General features: G+C 38.2%; 1 protein-coding gene across 4 annotated transcripts in view; it reads right to left on the bottom strand.

Moving 5' to 3' along the window:
• Positions 1-3,722: 3,722 nt before the first annotated feature.
• Positions 3,723-18,195, bottom strand: part of SLC27A6 (solute carrier family 27 member 6) — a 48,541-nt gene continuing 34,068 nt past the window's right edge. For 2 of the 4 annotated variants that reach the window (XM_059693715.1, XM_059693713.1), the window contains 5 exons: positions 16,008-16,098; positions 12,775-12,973; positions 11,464-11,561; positions 8,573-8,703; positions 3,723-4,305 (listed from right to left, as the gene is read on the bottom strand). In XM_059693715.1, the coding sequence (XP_059549698.1) occupies positions 4,129-4,305; positions 8,573-8,703; positions 11,464-11,561; positions 12,775-12,973; positions 16,008-16,098 (696 nt within the window). In that variant the 3' untranslated portion in view covers positions 3,723-4,128. The remainder of the gene's footprint in view (positions 4,306-8,572; positions 8,704-11,463; positions 11,562-12,774; positions 12,974-16,007; positions 16,099-18,195) is intronic. The other 2 variants (XM_059693716.1, XM_059693717.1) reach the window with 2 other exon arrangements.

Raw genomic sequence — 18,195 nt, forward strand, 5'->3', positions numbered from 1 at the left:
CCAATCCGATCCACTGGACCCCAGCAGCAAGCTAACCTACCGGTCAGAGCGTCTGCCTCCTGGTGGTCAGTGCGCATCATAGCGACAGGTCCCTTTTCTCTTTTGCATTTAACCTCTCCTTGCTGCTAGATTATTTTCCTCAGCAAGTAAATAGGCTCTGTTATTTTTCATGCCTAAAAATACTTCCCTTTTCTATAACTAGACAAGGTGATTTTAAAGTTGGTGTGGAAAAATAAAAAGGCAAAAATATCTAAGATAACTTTGAAAAAGGAAAAGCTATGAGGTTAAAACATACTATAAACTCTCAGCAATTAAAGCCATGTAATTGGTTCATAAACAGATAGAGCAATGGAAAATGATCCAAAGGTTAAAACAAGGACAATAATTTAGTAAACAATAAAAGTGACATCAGAGAACAAAGATAACATTTTAAATAAATGGCCTTGAGATAACAAAATTACCACCTGGGAAAGATACAGTTAAATTAATACTGCCTACGACATATGAGGATAACCTCTAGATACATGAACTATTGTAATGTAAAAAAATCCCCATAAGAACACTGAAAGGAAATATAAACCAATTTCTTTATAATACCAAAGAGGCTAAAGCCTTTCCAGCTTAAATAAAAATTCACAAACCAAAGAGGAAAGATAAAAATATTTGACTATATAAAAGAAGGAAAGGAAGGAAAAGAAAGAAAATAAAATTTAAAAAGTTAGAATGGAAGAGAAAGAGAGAGGAGACAGAGAAAGCAGGTGGAAAAAAGGAGGGGAGAGAAGGAGAAGGAGGAGAGGAGAGGAGAAAAATTCTGCTTGGGGAAAAAAACTACAAAATAAATTAAAAATGAAAAAGTTGGGGAGAGAATATTTGCACTCACATCACAGATAAGGGATAGTCTCTTAAATAAAGATCTCTTATGAAACACACGTAAGACAGTAAAGAAAAGACAATGGTAATAAGCACAAATAGTTCAGAGAAAATAATTCAAGTTTATAAAAATGTCCAACTTTATTCCTAACAAGAGAAACACATATTAAAAGTACACTTAGCTTCTATTTTCACTTATCAGATTGGCAAGATTCAAGTTTCACAACAGTTGGCAAGGGAATAGGGAAACAGGCCCTCTTATATTGCTGGTGAGAATGTAGAATTATGTAACCCCACAGCAATCAGTTTAGCTCTATCTACTAGCATCTACATTACAGAAACAGGCCCAGCCATCTCATTTCTGGGAATTTACTCAACAGACACACCTGGACAGTTACCAGAAGAAATATTTACAAGGTCATGGATTTGGGCACCATCTGTAGTAGCACAATATTGGAAACAATCCAAGAGTGCGTTGATAGGGGGCTACTTAAAGTGATACATGTAGCAAGAACTACTGTAAAAATTAGGAAGCTCTCCATATACACTATTAAATGGAACACTTCAGGTACAGAATAGTATTTTATATGCTTAAATATGCACAGAAATGAAAACATGTATTCATATTTACTGTATCTTCACAAAGAAACACCGAAAGCTCCCCCAAGAAATGAATAAAGTAAAAAGTGTTCATCAAGGATAGGAGACAGTCAGGATGCAACCAAGACTTATCAATGTATCTTTTCATCTTGTCTTATTTATATGTTACTTTATTTAAATCAAGATGGTTTGCATAAAACAAAATATAAATAAAATATTTAAATTCTCTCTTTACATTTACCTCAAGGTTTTTATTTCTCTGTCCCTGTTAATGCAAAATTTCACAAAAGAATTATCTTCACTTGCTCACCCATCATTCACTCTTCAACCTGCTGGACTCGCTCTTGCTGCCTCCCCACCAGTCAAAAACTACTCTTGCTGAGGTCATTAACAACATCCATTTTGACAAGCCATGCAACACTTTCTGACCTTATCATTCTACACTACTGACTGTTTCCTTGATGGGTCTGTGACACTATGGTGCTCATTTTCCTCCTATTTCTCTGATACCCCTGTTTCCAATTCTCCCTGAGATCTCACTGTAGTTTTCCTCACACTGGTCCGAGGCTCTCTGGGCTGGTCAGGGGTCATCTTTTATTCTGCTACTAGAAGTTCTCCTCAAACTCTTTAACTCTAAATATCGTATTTATGTGGCACAAACATTTTATCTCTGACGCAGACCACCCACTGAACTCTAGAATCACATATTCACAAGGTCAGGTATATACTTGGCTATCAGTGGATATCTCAGTGTTAACCTGGACAAAGCAGAACTGATTCCCGCTACCCTCACCACCCAAATACTTATTGTTCCCCCAGTTACCTTTATTTCAGTAAATAAAATCACTACCCACTTAGTTGTTTAAATAGAAACCTAAGAGGTAATTTGCTTCCTTTCTCTTAACTCCTTATCCAATCTATTATTAAATCTAGTCAATTATACTTAGAGACTATATCTTGAATCTGTGTGCTTGTTTTTTTTTTTTTTTTATCACTACTCCAATTTTATCTCTCACCTGCACCACAATAACAGTATATCAGTCAGGGTTCTCCAAAGAAACAGAACCAATAAGATTATCTACCTTTAAAGGAATTGGCTCACACGATTGACAGGGCTGGCAAGTCAGAAATCTCTAGGGTTAGTTATGAAATACATTCACAGCAACATCTGGACTAGTGTTTGCCCAAACAACTAGACACAACACAGGCTACCCAAGATGACACATAGAACTCACCAAAATGAGTAATTCTAATTATTTTCTTATTTTCACGTTAACCTCATTTCCCAATCTGATTCCCACACAACAGTTGGCATAATCCTTCTAATCGTGTCTCTTCCATGATTAAACTATTTCCATTGCTTCTCATTGCACTTGAAATAAAATCCGAACACTTTGCCTACAGGTTCATCTTCCAGTCGAGTTTTCTTCTCTGCATGTACTACGCTCCAGCCACTTGGAGTACTGGCCTCCTCTGTTCACCCAGCATGACAAATTCTTTCCTATGCTAGGGCCTCTGCATATACTTCTCAGATGTGATACGGATTTGTGGAGGAATAAATAACAAATAATCCCCTCCTATGGAAGATAGCTCACTTTGTTAAGAGAGTCATTCTCGTGGTTCCAACTTGAAGCAAACACTGGAGCCTGGTGCTTCTTGATTGAGAGAAGTACAGTTGTGCTAATTGCACTATCTTTATAGGACATTTTCCATTTAACCACTCACAAACATGCCACGCTCAGGTCAATACCTGTTATTCTAGTCCAGTGATGGCGAACCTATGACAGGCGTGTCAGAGGTGACATGCGAACTCATTTTTTTTGGTTGATTTTTCTTTGTTAAATGGCATTTAAATATATGAAATAAATATCAAAAATATACGTCTTTGTTTTACTATGGTTGCAAATATCAAAAAATTTCTATATGTGACACGGCACCAGAGTTAAGTTAGGGCTTTTCAAAATGCTGACACGCCGAGCTCAAAAGGTTTGCCATAGTCTATTCTTTTCATGTATTATTAGTGGTTTCTACAGCACTATTGGATTTTATTGTGAATTTGATCCCATTTATATATCTTCAAAAATTCCCAAGTCCTTTGGACTTACCTGTTTTCCTGCTTTGAAGTTTTATATTTCTTCTACCATTTTAATGTGAGCTTAAGATGAGGAAGATGGGAGTGCATGCATTTAGTTGGTCAGGTTCCTTTGACTGTAAATTTATCATTCAAAACATCAGAACAGAACCTCAAAACATATTAATGAAGATGATTTTATTGAATTACAGGACAGGGCACATAAAAATTAAATATTTGAGTAATATAACAAATTATTCAAAACTAGAAACTTTAAATGTTAAAAAGTACATTTTTAGTAAGTATCTAGACAATAGCTACTTATTTGTTATTTAAGAGTTTTGTGATTAAGGCAAATATTTAGTTATGCACTGAATCCCCATATAGGTAAAAAAGATAATTAATTAAATTTTGTTATTAAAGCAAATTAAAGTTCTTAATTGAAGAAACGCTATTGCATAATAAGGAAATACTGCACACGCTTAATGAAAGTCAGTTCCTTTCCTCCATTTCATGCTGAAGAACCACATACTCTCCTCTCACCTCTCCTAAGAAAGCATTTGAAAACGCTGTGTCTGAAAGAAACCTTAAAGTTTGATCTCACCCAACATTATTTGATCATAAAGCTCTTTGGTCAATGGAACGTAAGTTTTTTTCAAGTTATCCATGAAGTAAAGTGGATCAGAAATTTTCAATGGACTGAATCCTTCTTGCACCAACTGAAACTTCTTTGGTTTGAATGTCCCTGTTGTTTCCATCTTTTCCTATAGAGCAATTACCGGGATCAGTGGAATCATTTAATATTACACATAACACAAAAGTAACATGGTTAACAATGCAGACTACAAGAGAGTTACAACATTTTCATACCACTAATAATTTAACGTTAGAAATTAAAAAATTGGCCTCTACACATTTAAATCGTTAGCTTAATTTAGCTGTGAACTTCATTCAGCATATAAAAATTATGAGCATAGTCAATAACTGATTACAATGGATTATAAATATGTCTAAGACACATAGGTTTATCTCTTCGTTCAATGTCAATACAGTATTATGTACAGAGAATGCTATTAAACACGAAGATAAAGGTTGTAAAAGACAGGTATCTATTCCATAAGGCAGATTACTACAAGAACCAGGGGAAGTAAAGAATGATCTAGAACTCGAGTTTCCAAGCTATACACTGAGGTGCATTGTGGTACCTAAATGAATTTCTAGGGTCTCCACGGAATATTTAAAATTTTCAAAATAAACCCAGTGACATCTGTCAGTCACCACTTGGAAACAACTAGCTCAATATTAGTTTGTGTTACATTCATTTCTGAAATGTCATTTCTTTGTGAAACAGAGTTTTCAGTGGAGCTGTGATAAAAAGCAAATCTAAATCAATGTATAACATGGAATTAGGCTGGGCTTGTTCAGTCCAATCTAATACCAAAGGTTGAAGAGTTGTGCAGTACCAAACGTACACATCTTTATTTCTGTGGTTATTTGAAAATGAAATAAAAGTATTTTTCTTTCAATTTATATGCATTATTTTTTTCAAATGGCAACTAATTTGTTAGACCCAAATACTTACTAATTTGTTTTGGCCTAACCACTGAATAAACAAATGTTGAGGTGCTTGTTTTGGGTCAAGAGTGTCATAAAATAATTACTGAGACACTAAAGATACCATGAATCTAGAAACTTTAAGAAGCTCTGCTTTAAGAGATTTAAAGGAGATTTGAGTGAATCACTTTAACTTTCTGTCGCTAAAGCTCTCATGTACCTGGGGCCTCTGACTCTCTCAGGTATGTGGAGTTTATAAGAAGCTCTGCTTGCCCTGGCTGGTTTGGTTCAGTGGACAGAGCGTCAGCCTGCGGACTGAAGGGTCCCGGGTTCGATTCCAGTCAAGGGCATATGTCCAGGTTGCGGGTTCGACCCTCAGTAGGGGGCGTGCAGGAGGAAGCCAATCAATGATTCTCTCTCATCATTGATATTTCTCTCACTCTCCCTTCCTCTCTGAAGTCAATAAAAAAATGTATTTTTTTAAAAAAGAAGCAGCTCTGCTTTAAAAGGGATTTAAAGGAGATATGAGGGAATCTCTGTGGCACTCTCAAGCATGGAAAAGCATCCTTGTTTTAAATCAGGTGACATGTCGAGGTCCATATAAAGTTCTATGAATAACTTGGTCGCTTTGATTTATACTTCTAAACGAATTCCAGACTCAACTTCTCTTTGAACCTCCTTCCCTGCTCTCATGCCTTCTCTCCCCTCTCCTACCCAACACTGTCATCTCAGAATCTCTGATTACTTCCTAAGGATACATTTCTGGGAATAAAATTACTAAGGCAAAATATATGCAAATTCTAATAGTCTGGTCACATATTTAGCAAATTGTTTCCTAGAGAGGTTATAACAATTTGTGTTTCAGAATGAAAGGACCAATTTAATTCCTTCCCAGCCATACTAAATAATAAAACATTTAAATTTTTTTTGTAAATTTATTGGCAGGAGAATTCTTTTAAAATTTGTGCGAAACAGATTTTTTTTTTAAATATATTTTATTGAATTTTTACAGAGAGGAAGGGAGAGAGACAGAGAGCTAGAAACATCGATGAGAGAGAAACATTGATCAGCTGCCTCCTGCACATCTCCCACTGGGGATGTGCCCGCAACCCAGGTACATGCCCTCAACCGGAATCGAACCCGAGACCCTTCAGTCCGCAGGCCGACGCTCTATCCACTGAGCCAAACCGGCTTCAGCCGAAACAGATTTTTAATAAAATAATTGTTTTATTCATTTTGTCAGAAGTAACTTATTTTTTCTTATATCAGATCATAACTCATTTATTAAATAAATATTTTGACAACTAAGTGTCATGCATTATTCTAACTATAGTAAATACTGTAATAAATATTACAGTCATGGCCCAAGTACTTTTAGGTGCTCAATGATGCTAAAATATTTTCTAAATTTGTATAACACTGATTTAGTCTTCTAGAGTAGTCCTACACCAAAATACTTCTTCTGTTTAATAACAATGAATTTAAGTAGTCCCAGGAGAAAATGTTTAAAATATTATGATTTTTCAACTTCCTACTTCATTAAAATACATTGTTTCTAGTGGAATAGGGAGGGGCAGGAGGGACCTGGGTGTGGTCATAAAAGGACAACATGGAAGGATCCTTGTGGTATTGAAATTGTTCATATCCTGACTGTGGTCATTGATGCATAAAGCTACATAGCCAATAAAAGTGTCTGGAGCTGAAGACTGGAGGGGGTAAGAACAAGCCTCCCGAAGGCAGGCCACTTTGGCATGTGAATTATTTTGATGGCAAATGAGACCCTGAGGATTCATGAGAAACTTTTACCTCTCCCTTAAAGAACTTAAATTAGGGGCCTTGTCCATAATAAGTTATCACCAGAAATAACATTTTATGACCTATCTATATGGCAGGGAAATGTTCTAATTACTGAACGCCTGCTCTTCTTGTCCTGAAAACGACCTTCCTCCTCTGTGAAGCCCCAATGCACCTTACCTCATCCTTAGCTCAGTATGCTACCCGTACATCATTTTAACTTTCTGTCGCTAAAGCTCTCATGTACGTGGGGCCTCTGACGCTCTCAGGTATGTGGGGTTCCCAGATGTATGTGTGCATAACATTTGGTTATTTTCTCTTGGTAATCTGTCTCATGTCAATTTCATTCTTAGACCAGCTGGAAGAACCTAGGCCAGAGGAACATTTCCTCCTCCCCTGTCACACACACACACACACACACACACACACACACACACACACACACGCCCGCGCACACGCACACCAGTACAAGTAAAACAGAAAAGTTTTAAAAGATGGGCAAATTGTATCAATGTCAATATCAGTTTTGAAAAATGTTACCATAGGAGGAAACCAAGTAAACAGTACACAGGATCTTTTCTGTATAATTTCTTACAACTGCATGCGAATTTAAATTACTTAAAATTTTTTTCAATTAAAAATGTGTTATTTCTGCTTCATATTTACTTACCTTTAGTATTTCAGGTGATATGAAAATAATCTGAGATGATGTATGTAAAAGCTCTTAAAAGAAAAATATCATATAAATGAAATATGTATTTATGACAGGTCAGATGATATGTCCCATTGGCCAAGCACTGACTTGGCCATAAGGATTGCTCAGCAAATGCTTTAAAAATAAATATGACCCCATCTCTCACTCTATTAGAAATATAATAGCAATGTGATAAATGTACCCAGAAAAATTCTGTGATTGGATGTTGAGAGATGATGAGTACTAGCTTTGGGAAATTTCATTTAAAGCACAATATTAAATAGATGAATGGTTGATGAAATGAGCAAGGAAAATTACCCAGTAGCTGAATAAATGTGTTTTTATTTTTACTGTGTTTTAGTCTAGTTACCTAACAAGAGAAAGAGCCCATTTCTCAAAACAAATAAATGCAGAATTCCTCCAAAATATGAAATCCCAGAGGGGTTTTGTGGCATTCCCTATAGCCAAGTCATTGCTTGGCCAATGGGACATAGCATCTGAACTGTCATAAATACATATTTCATTTACATGATATTTTTGACAGAATGAGGACAAAGATTAAAAGCAAAATTGCTTAAAGCCAATTCCCTTTAGGTTCTGTACACCTCCTATAGACACCTTGATGTCAGCTTGGTGGAACCCCATTTTAGGCACATAGCACTAAATGTCCTCAGAAGGCACGTGTAAAATGTGGTTTTCGGCTTGTCACTGTCTCTGGGACCATCATTTTTTGCTCTGAGATCTTGACTAAACAGGGAGGGAGCAATTCTACAATTAGGACAAAGACAAAGACATCCTAGCATTTCATCATGCTCCCCTTCTATAATTAGGTGTCAAATATGGATAAAAATTAACATGCCACGGCTTTTCATTGCTCTTCAAATTCTCTAATATACATAAAATGCACATATTAGCTAAAAGATAAAATGTTACTTTATAATTAATCTCCTGAATTCCTGGTTTTAAATTTAATGGGTAAGTAAAATTACCTGAATTCTTAAAAATCGTGGGCAGGCATAAGCTGGTAGGGATGTTACAGCTTGTTCATAAACTTTTTCCAAGTCTAAAGACTTATTTGGTTTTAAAGTAATCGAGGCCATTCCTATTTTTCCTTCACAATCTGAAAAAGAAGTTTGAAATAGAGTCCATTTACCAGTACTAGGTGCATTTTAAAAATAGTCCTGTTGATTGCATAGTAATTGTTGTAAAGGGAGACATTACATTTATTGCAGCAATGACAATGCAACAGTAACATAGATGAAGGGGTCCTTCCCTGAGCATATGATCTTCTCCCCAGAAATAATTTAGGAACAGGGAAGGGCAGAGTCTAATCCTAAAATAGCTACACCACAATAATGAAATAGATGGAATGGAAAACACCATAAATGACCCATAACTTGCATCTTACCACCACTAATATAAAATATTAAGAAGAAATATGTATTTAAGAAGAGAAATGTCTGTAAATAAGCATCAGTGCAAAAAATAGAGGGCATGTCTTTATTTAGAGGCTGGTATTGTCCTAACTAAATCCACAGATCGCTTCTGCGTATCATGCCACCCATAGATATTTCCAGGGGACTGGAGTCTCTGCAGCATTTCTCCAGCACCCAGTGGCTAGCTATTAGAGTAAACACCCCTTCCTCTGCTCCCCTGTCCACACTCTCACCCCCACACCTACATCTCCATGCACTTACAAACATTAGTTAGACAATACTGTCATTAGTTTAAAAAAAAGACAGTGAGGAGTCCTGTGATTTCAAGGTGGTCACTTTTATTTGCCATTTCCACCATCATGATACAATCCTCACATGCATATTTATAAAGATAAATGAGGCCAAACAATTTAAAAATAATTTTTTAAAAGGTTCAACTTAACTACAAGTCAGTGTTCTTAAACATTTAAACTAGAACACATTTCTGTTTAGTGGCATGTATAAACTCCAGTCTCAAAGAGAAAAATAATAGACTACTGAAAAGCAGTGAGTCACTGACCAGAGTGTTTGAGGTCTGCTTAAAAATACACACATATATCAAAATTCAATGGGGAGAAAATCAACCCATCTACACTAATAAAAGAGAAACATGGTAATGGGCGTACGACCGCTACCCTTCCCATTGGCTAATCCCCCTGTCACTCACAGAGTAGGGCCGAGATATGCAAATTAACTGGCAGCCAAGATGGCGGCCGGCAGCCAGGCAGCTGATGCGAACAGGGAGGCTTGCTTGCTTCAGTGAGGGAGAACTCCAACGTTCCCCGTCTGACTTGCCGGCCTCTCAGCTGCAACTTTAAGCAACTATGTTGTGAATAAAGAAGCTAAACAAAACCCAGAAACCTGCTTTACTCAGCGGGGCTTCAGCCAGCCGGACCGCAACGTTGTATCAAATACAGACAGTAAACAAAGGCCAGAAACCTGTTTTCAGCAGCCGAGGCCTCAGAGCTAAAGCTGGCCCAGAATAAAAAAGAAAAAAAGAAAAAAAGGAGCGGTTGGGAGCTTCAGTCCCAGCCTAAAAACAGCCCTCAGCCCCTCAGCCAGACTGTCCAGGCACCCCAGTGGGGACCCCCACCCTGAAGGGTGTGTGACCAGCTGCAAACAGCCATCATCCCCTCACCCAGGCTGGCCAGGCACCCCAGTGGGGAACCCCACCCTGATCCAGGACACCCTTCAGGGCAAACCAGCCAGCCCCACCCATGCACCAGGCCTCTATCTTATATAGTAAAAGGGCAATATGCCTCCCAGCACCGGGATCAGCGGAGCTGCGAGGCCTCCCGGCACCGGGATCAGTGTGACAGGGGGCAGCGCCCAAACCCCCTGATCGCCCTGCAGCTCTGTGTGTGACAGGGGGCGGGGCCCCAACCCCCCCGCCCCCCACGGGCCCTGCTCTGTGTGTGACGGGGTAGAGCCATAACCTCCCCATTGGCCCTGCCCTGAGTGTGACAGTGGCGGCGCCCCAACCACCTGATCGGCCCTGCTCTGTGAGTGCAGGGGGGAGCTCCTCAACTCCCTGACTGACCCTGCTCTGTGCATGACAGGGTATGGAGCCCCAACCCCCCTGATGGGCCCTGCTCTGTGCGTGACAGGGGGTGGCGCTGCAACCTCCCCATCGACCCTGCCTTGAGTGTGGCAGGGGGCGGTGCCCCAACCACCCAATCGGCCCTACCCTGAGCGTGACTGAGGGTGGCATCACAACCTCCCAATCTGCCCTGCTCTGTGCATGACAGGGGAAGGCGCCCCAACTCCCCAATCGGCCCTTTTCTGAGCCCGACCAGGGGCTGCACCTAGGGATTGGGCCTGCCCTCTGCCACCCGGGAGCAGGCCTAAGCCAGCAGGTCGTTATCTCCCGAGGGATCCCAGACTGCGAGAGGGCACAGGCCGGTCTGAGGGACCCCTCCTTCCCCCGAGTTCACAAATTTTTGTGCACCGGGCCTCTAGTACTAAAATAAAAAGCAAAAATCATAAAAATTTCAATGGGTACTTTTCCCTTGATGTGGCCATGAAATTGGTTAGCTTGTTCTAGGGCAGTGGTCGGCAAACTCATTAGTCAACAGTCAAATATCAACAGTACAACGATTGAAATTTCTTTTGAGAGCCAAATTTTTTAAACTTAAACTATATGGGTAGGTACATTGTTATTAACTTAATTAGGGTACTCCTAAGGCTCAGGAAGAGCCACACTCAAGGGGCCAAAGAGCCGCATGTGGCTCACGAGCCGCAGTTTGCCAACCACGGCTCTAGGGCATTATTTGCCATGACAAGACTGAGATAACTTATATATATATATATATATATATAATTAGTAAGAAATGTTGAATCGCAAAACTAAAGAAAGTTGGCAATTCTCTCTGAGAATCCTTCCCAAACCCAAAATATATTCATACCTGGCACTGCCACACCATATACGTTTGATTCTTGTATGAAATCCAACATTCCAATAATATCAGAAACCTCTGTGGTTGCAATGTTTTCTCCTTTCCATCTAAATAAAAAACAAGTTGCAGTTAGTACACCTATATTTGAAGAATTAGGTACCCAGTTTTAGTTTTAGTGCCTTGCACTTGGCTCTGTGCAAGCACCTAGTAACGGAAAATAATGACAGTTTTCAAAACAAAATACATATTCTAAGGAAGCATTTTGTTGATAACTCAACAAAGTCCAGTATCTATTTTTTAGTTAAAATTACTTTATGTCTCATTGGTATAAGTTGCTTACTGTAAAATGTTTTTTATAATATGTCATAAAAATAAAATCATGATAATCCTTTTTATTTTGTAATACAGTAACAGTTAAGTAGAAAATATCCCCTATCTCTAATGACAGATTGAAAAACTGAAAGGAAAGCTATAGTTAGTTGTCTTTCACTGTACTGAACCCTTTTGATTTCTAGGGATTAATCCCTTTGGCTCTTTCAGTGCATATGAATAGATATTTTACTCTAATTAAAATAAATTTTAATTGATTTCAGGGAGGAAGGGAGAGGTAGAGATAGATAGAAACATCAGCGATGAGAGAGAATAATTGATCCTGCATGCCCCACACTGGGGATTGAGCCCACAACCTGGGCATGTGCCCTGACCAGATCAAACCATGACCTCCACGTTCAGAAGTTGACGTTCAACTACTAAATCATGCCAGCAGGGCTTAAAATAATTTTAAATAGTGTGAGCTCCTTAACTTGGTACAAGAAAGTGAGGAAGTATAATTCATTTATTCATTCAAGCATTTTTGAATGTCTATTGTCTGTCCTTCACTGTTCTATAGTCATTGATTAGGAAAGTAAAATAAAGTCATAAGCCTAAAATAATCTTAAGTATTAAGAAAGAAAATCTAGAAAGGGAAATGTTGCTGTTTCATTATCTTTATCACTAGGTCAAGAAGGAGACCATATTTGACCAAATTGGTTTTAACCCTACCATTTAGACTTCAGATCTGTGTACCTGTTTGATATTCTAAGAAAAAGGAGCTTATTAATTTGGACCAAATGGATTTGTTAAACTAATTATAAAACTTAACATCAAAATTTTACGTATATTTCAATCTAGCAACAGATGGCTGATAGATTTTTAAATGGGGAGACATGATTGAGTCTGCCCTGAAGGTAAAGGGCATGTGGTCTATAAGGCTTCCCTAGAGTCCTGCTCAGAGCACCGTTCATAATCAGAACAGGCAGTGGAACCGCTGATGTCTCATACCTGAAAGTGTCTCCAATACGGTCATGAAAATAGAGAAAATTCTCATGATCTTGGACCATTAAGTCTCCTGTGTTAAAGTAAACATCTCCCTTCTTGAAAACATCACGTAACAATTTCTTTTCAGTGTGCTTTTTATTCCCAACATAACCAAAGAAGGGATTCTTTTCATTCACTCGAGAAATGAGAAGTCCAGGTTCTCCTGTGAGAGAAAGGCATCTTTAGTGATTGGATTAAAACGATTATTATACACACCATGCACGCACCTAATTTACATCTGACCAACACAACTTGTGTTGCTTATCTTCCTTTCCTCTGAACTTATTTTATTATATTTAACATCATTTACTCTGGGTGCTCCAAGTACAACCAGCACGTCTTTTCACGGACTGCCACAAATGTAAATTAGTTTGGGAAAACTAACAAAAAGGAAGTGGAATGTGAAGAAAGTATGTTCCATTTATTTTACATCCTGGATGGATAGAACAGTGGCTACTTTTCTTTTGGATTATGCAGATTTTACCACTGCTAATAATGGAAATTCTATAAATAACAACCATAATAATAATTTTAAAAAGGCGATGATAACAGCAATATTTACTGGGCACTTACTACGTAGCAAGCCTCATAGCCCTTACTATGTAGCAAGCCCCAAATTGCCATTTTGTTTATTCTTCGCAGAAATGCTTTGAAATTGGTAATTATAATCCCTATTTCACAGGGAAGAAACTAGGGACCAAAAGGGTAATGTCATTTACCAGAGTCCAACAGATAGAAAAGGAATGAACCTAGTACTCAAATTCAAGTCTCAATGATTTTTGCAACAAGGTTTTTGTATAATACTATCTCTGATATAATTAATGTTATTAAAGTTTAGGAAAATGTTTTATTCCTCTGGTATGTTAGTCTGGAAATCCTCAATGGGCTAGAGATGAAACAGGAAATGTATTAGTTTTATTTTAGACACATTATCAAAAATAATTTTTCAGTAACATTTATTCAAATGAATCCAGATTTTGGCCAGCAATCTGCAAGGGGGAAAACTACTTCCGAGAGAAGGGTGGATGACAAGGGAGAGGCGCAATCACTGCCCCGGACGATTTCAAGGCTATTGGTGACTCGCTTTGCCCCTTGTGAAGCGAGTGAACGTCTTTGTGATGCATTAAATGGGTTATATTCCAGCTTTTTTTTTTTTAACTTTCTATTCAACTGTCAATCACTCCTACTCCTTCTGGACATTCTGGCTTCTAAAGACACACAAACCGGTGGCCACACAAGCCTGTTTTGCTGCAGCAGAGGCCCCTCATGGTCATTGTCATTACCAACCCCAGCATCACCATCACCATCACCATCATTATCATCGTCATAATCAATTTCATTATTACACTTACTGAGCAATTTCTGGGTACCAGTCACTATTCTGAACACTTTACATATGTATCCCATTGGATTCTCATCACAAACCTGCAAGACAGGCCCTCCTATAATCTTCATTTTACAGTTGAAAAAACGGAGGAAGAAAAAGTAATTTGCCCAGTTCACACGCAGCCAAATGTGGGGGTTGAAATTTTTAACCAGGACACCCTGACTCCAAAGCCTCTTCTCACTGCATATTCCACCAGGCTACATTCCCTATAATTCAGAATTTTCAAGCCTCACATTTCCCTCAAATTTTATGTTGTTTTTCTTTTTCAGGACACAAGTGACAGTTTCTTCTCTAGAAATCAATTATTGCAAATGCTTGAAAGGTCATAGTGTATTTTTATCTGTCATTTATAGGCAATTTATGCAAGACATAATGCCTTAATGGGAGAATAAACTATTTAGTAACCTTTAATTAGAACTGCAAAATAGTAGTAAGCAGTTCTGGGATTCAAGTTCCAATATCAGATATTACTGTAATTGAAAAAAAAAAACACAGTAAAAAAGTAAAAAAGAAACCACACACTAACTAGCAAGGTGTGTTGAAATGAAGTTCCTTAGAAATGACTTTTCTTTTGAATACTATCTATAGAGTTCAATTTAGGGAAATATATTTGATAAATATCCTCAGGCTTGAAATTCAGAGGATTGGGAAATCTTTGTTTTTTAATAGATAAGATTTGTATTTTTTTTCTATACTTTCAGCTGCCAGGAAAAACAAAACAAAAATCAGTTTTGCAGCATTTACCTCCACATCTGAAGTAAAGATTTACAGGAAATCATCTCTGAAATGTAGTTTAACATATTCTGAGGTAGTAAAATGTAAGTTTGGCCTGATTTATTCAGTCTGGTATGCTAAACAATTTTAAGTGACATCTCTACATTTAATTTTCTAGATTGATGATATGCAGCGGCAAGTTAACTGGGGCACTTGCTTTCATTAAGATTAACTAAAGCCCTAGCTGGTTAGAGCCCTAGCTGGATAGAGCACCAGCCTGTGGAATGAAGGGTCCGGGGTTTGATTCCCGGTCAAGGACACATACTTCGGTTGCAGGTTTGATCCCCATCCCTGGTCGGGGCATTGGCAGGAGGCAATCAATTGATGATTGATGTCTCTCTCTCACATTGATGTTTCTCTCTCATCCCCTCCCTCCCATTTTCTCTAAAAATCAATGGAAAAATATCCTCTGGTGAGGATTTAAAAAAAACCCCAAAAATTTCTAACTAAAAATTATAAGAAAGTCTACCTTGGTGGAGGAGGAGGAGTGAAAGGGAGAAGAGAAGGGTGACAAGCCGCACGCCTGGCCCTCTGCAGGGCTTTGCATACATCATCTCAAATAACTGTCACCAATAACCCCATGAAAAGAGTATTGTCACCTCTACTCTACATAAGAAAATGAGACTCAGACAGGTTGGGTGACCTTCCCAAAGCAGTCCAGTTTCTAAATGTGAAAGCCCAGATTTAAAAGTCTGCCCGATTCTCCACTACACCTAGAATGTTAAATTAAGTCATTCATTTTAATATTGGTGATATAGGACATTGGACATATGCCACTGCCGCAAAGCAGAAGTAAATGGTGGATTAAGAAAAATATGAGGCCAACAGTAATCCCTTTAAATTTTAATAATTTAACATCTGAGAGATTCATTTGTGGCATCTAACATCTAATAATTAAACCATTCTACTGACATTGAAATTCCAGTAAAGTCATATTACCTATTAGAAATAATCATTCTTTCTTTTCTAAATTTAAATTTAAAAGGAAATTCAGAAACTTTGCCTGAGGTGACATCTTCAAATATAAGAATCTTACCTTTTTTTACATGACTACACCAGCCCTGTTCATTTCTAAAGGGCTCATCTTTTTGGAAATCATACTTTATCAAGTCAAAAGTGAAAAAAAGCTGTAAAAACAAAATCAAATGAGAACAAGATTTAGTTATTTGTGCAGTGATATCCATGGGTAGAAGATTTTATATTCAATTGAAATGGTGAATTAGAATGTGGATTTATTAAAACACGGACTCTTTACTGATGCAAAATTCAATATCTGAATATCAAAATTGAAGGTATTAGTAAACAGACTCATGTGCTAGCATTTACTTTCATTTCTTTCTTTTTGTTCATTACACCTTGGCAAACATTACTAATTTTAATCCTGAATGAGAGAATGCAAGCAATCCCTGCACCCAACTACATACTCGACTATCTATAGGGAAGAGGGCCACTTCCTTGCCTTCTCTTTTTTGCAGTCATTCAAAACATCCCTTGAAGGGGAAAGTTTTAATAGAACTAAAATGTAAACTACGTGAATATAAGGAGTTTATTGTCTATTTTAATTTACAGTCCCTTGAAAAGGGACCAGGTACCTAGAAAGTACTTGTTATCTGACACTTACTTTGACCTTTCCCCAGGCCTTTTACCTAATGTCCCTAATGCAACACTCCACACTTCTGTGCACTACTGTGGTGTATTATCACCATGTCATGCCAATTCATAGATCCACTAAAATCTCACCTGGGAGAGAGAATTACAGTTCGTCTCAATCCAAACCCCCTCATTTTAAAGTTAAGAAAATTGAGGTTTTTCCTGGTTAATTAAATAAGCAATCTTATTAAGCTGAACTAGAAAACAGTAAACTAAAATAGAGGAAATAAAATGAAGCGAGAAAAAATAGGAAGAAAGGACAAATAGGAGAGAAAGAGAAAAAGGAGGAGGACTAGAAGGAGGTGAGAAATGAACAAATCCTATATATTAAAGGCTAATATGCAAATAGACCAAATGACCACAGCCACTGCTTGCACCTGCTACCAGTGCCCGACACCGGTCCCGATCACTAATATTGACTTAGTGTACGCCAGCCACTGTGCTAAGGATTTAAGAGCAGTTTTTAATTTAATCGTTAAATCACCTATAAGGTAGAAATTAGTATTATCCGATTTTAAGATGAGGTCCAATGAAAGAGGCTGCAAAGCAAAACCTATTATTATTCCAGACAGAAAGATTCTTTATTAAAATGCAAGCTTTGCATCTTGTTGGTCTTTGTCTGTAATTGAGTAACAGGATATTGGCCACTTGCCTAATGACTGGTAAGAAGAACGATTCCAGAAGTTCCAGAACTGCATTTATCAATTTGGCCAAATAAGAACAGAGCCCTGATCATTATCCAATCTCTTCTCTCCTGTTTTAATATGCTTTCTATTTTGAAAAATTTGCCCAGCAATTTTAGTGTTATCAGCTTTAGTGTTATTTCTTTTAAATTAATTTGGCCAACTACCTGCATGGGTGACATTCACTCCACACCAAATCACTGTTCAGTGTGCCTGTTGTCAGATACAGGGGACTTGATGGTCAGAAATTGGGTAATTGCATGATACAAATGAAATTCAAATATATCACAGCATCTTCTAGAAGTCGCCAGGATCAGAGCATTAAGTCTCAGCCAGAGGGATTTCTATATTTCCCTTGCCTTAAAGAGGTTCCACACGTTACAAAAAATGGCTGTTATAACACAAATACAAAAATAGGTGCCACACTTTACTTCCTAAGTAAACATGCACATGTACATTTTCGCCCTACACTACATGTATGCTTTGCTTTTTCTGCCTCAGCATATCCAATGGTTCTTTAATTTACGTTTGATATTTTAACCTGGATATATTTTTCAGATGATCATTCTGTACCATATTTTTTCCCCCTGCAGGAACACCAGTCAAGTCATTGTCTGTTTTCAAAATCTATTTTGTTAATTTGTTTCATATTATTACGAGAGGCCCTGGGGCACAGGATTCGTGCACTGGTGGGGGGCATGGCCTGTGGGGATCGGCTCCCTGTGGGAGTGCTGCTCATCCCGGTCTGCTGAACGGCGGTGGACCTGCCCTCTGAGGGGTTGCTCCCTGGTCCAGCATCTTCCGTGGAGCTGGCGCACTCACCTCTCCAGGGGACCCGGTTGGGGCTGGCCCAGGGACAACAGCACTGAGAGGCAGCGTAGTAGGCCTCAG

The sequence above is a fragment of the Myotis daubentonii genome, chromosome 4 (assembly GCF_963259705.1).
Source record: "Myotis daubentonii chromosome 4, mMyoDau2.1, whole genome shotgun sequence".
NCBI lineage: Eukaryota > Metazoa > Chordata > Mammalia > Chiroptera > Vespertilionidae > Myotis > Myotis daubentonii.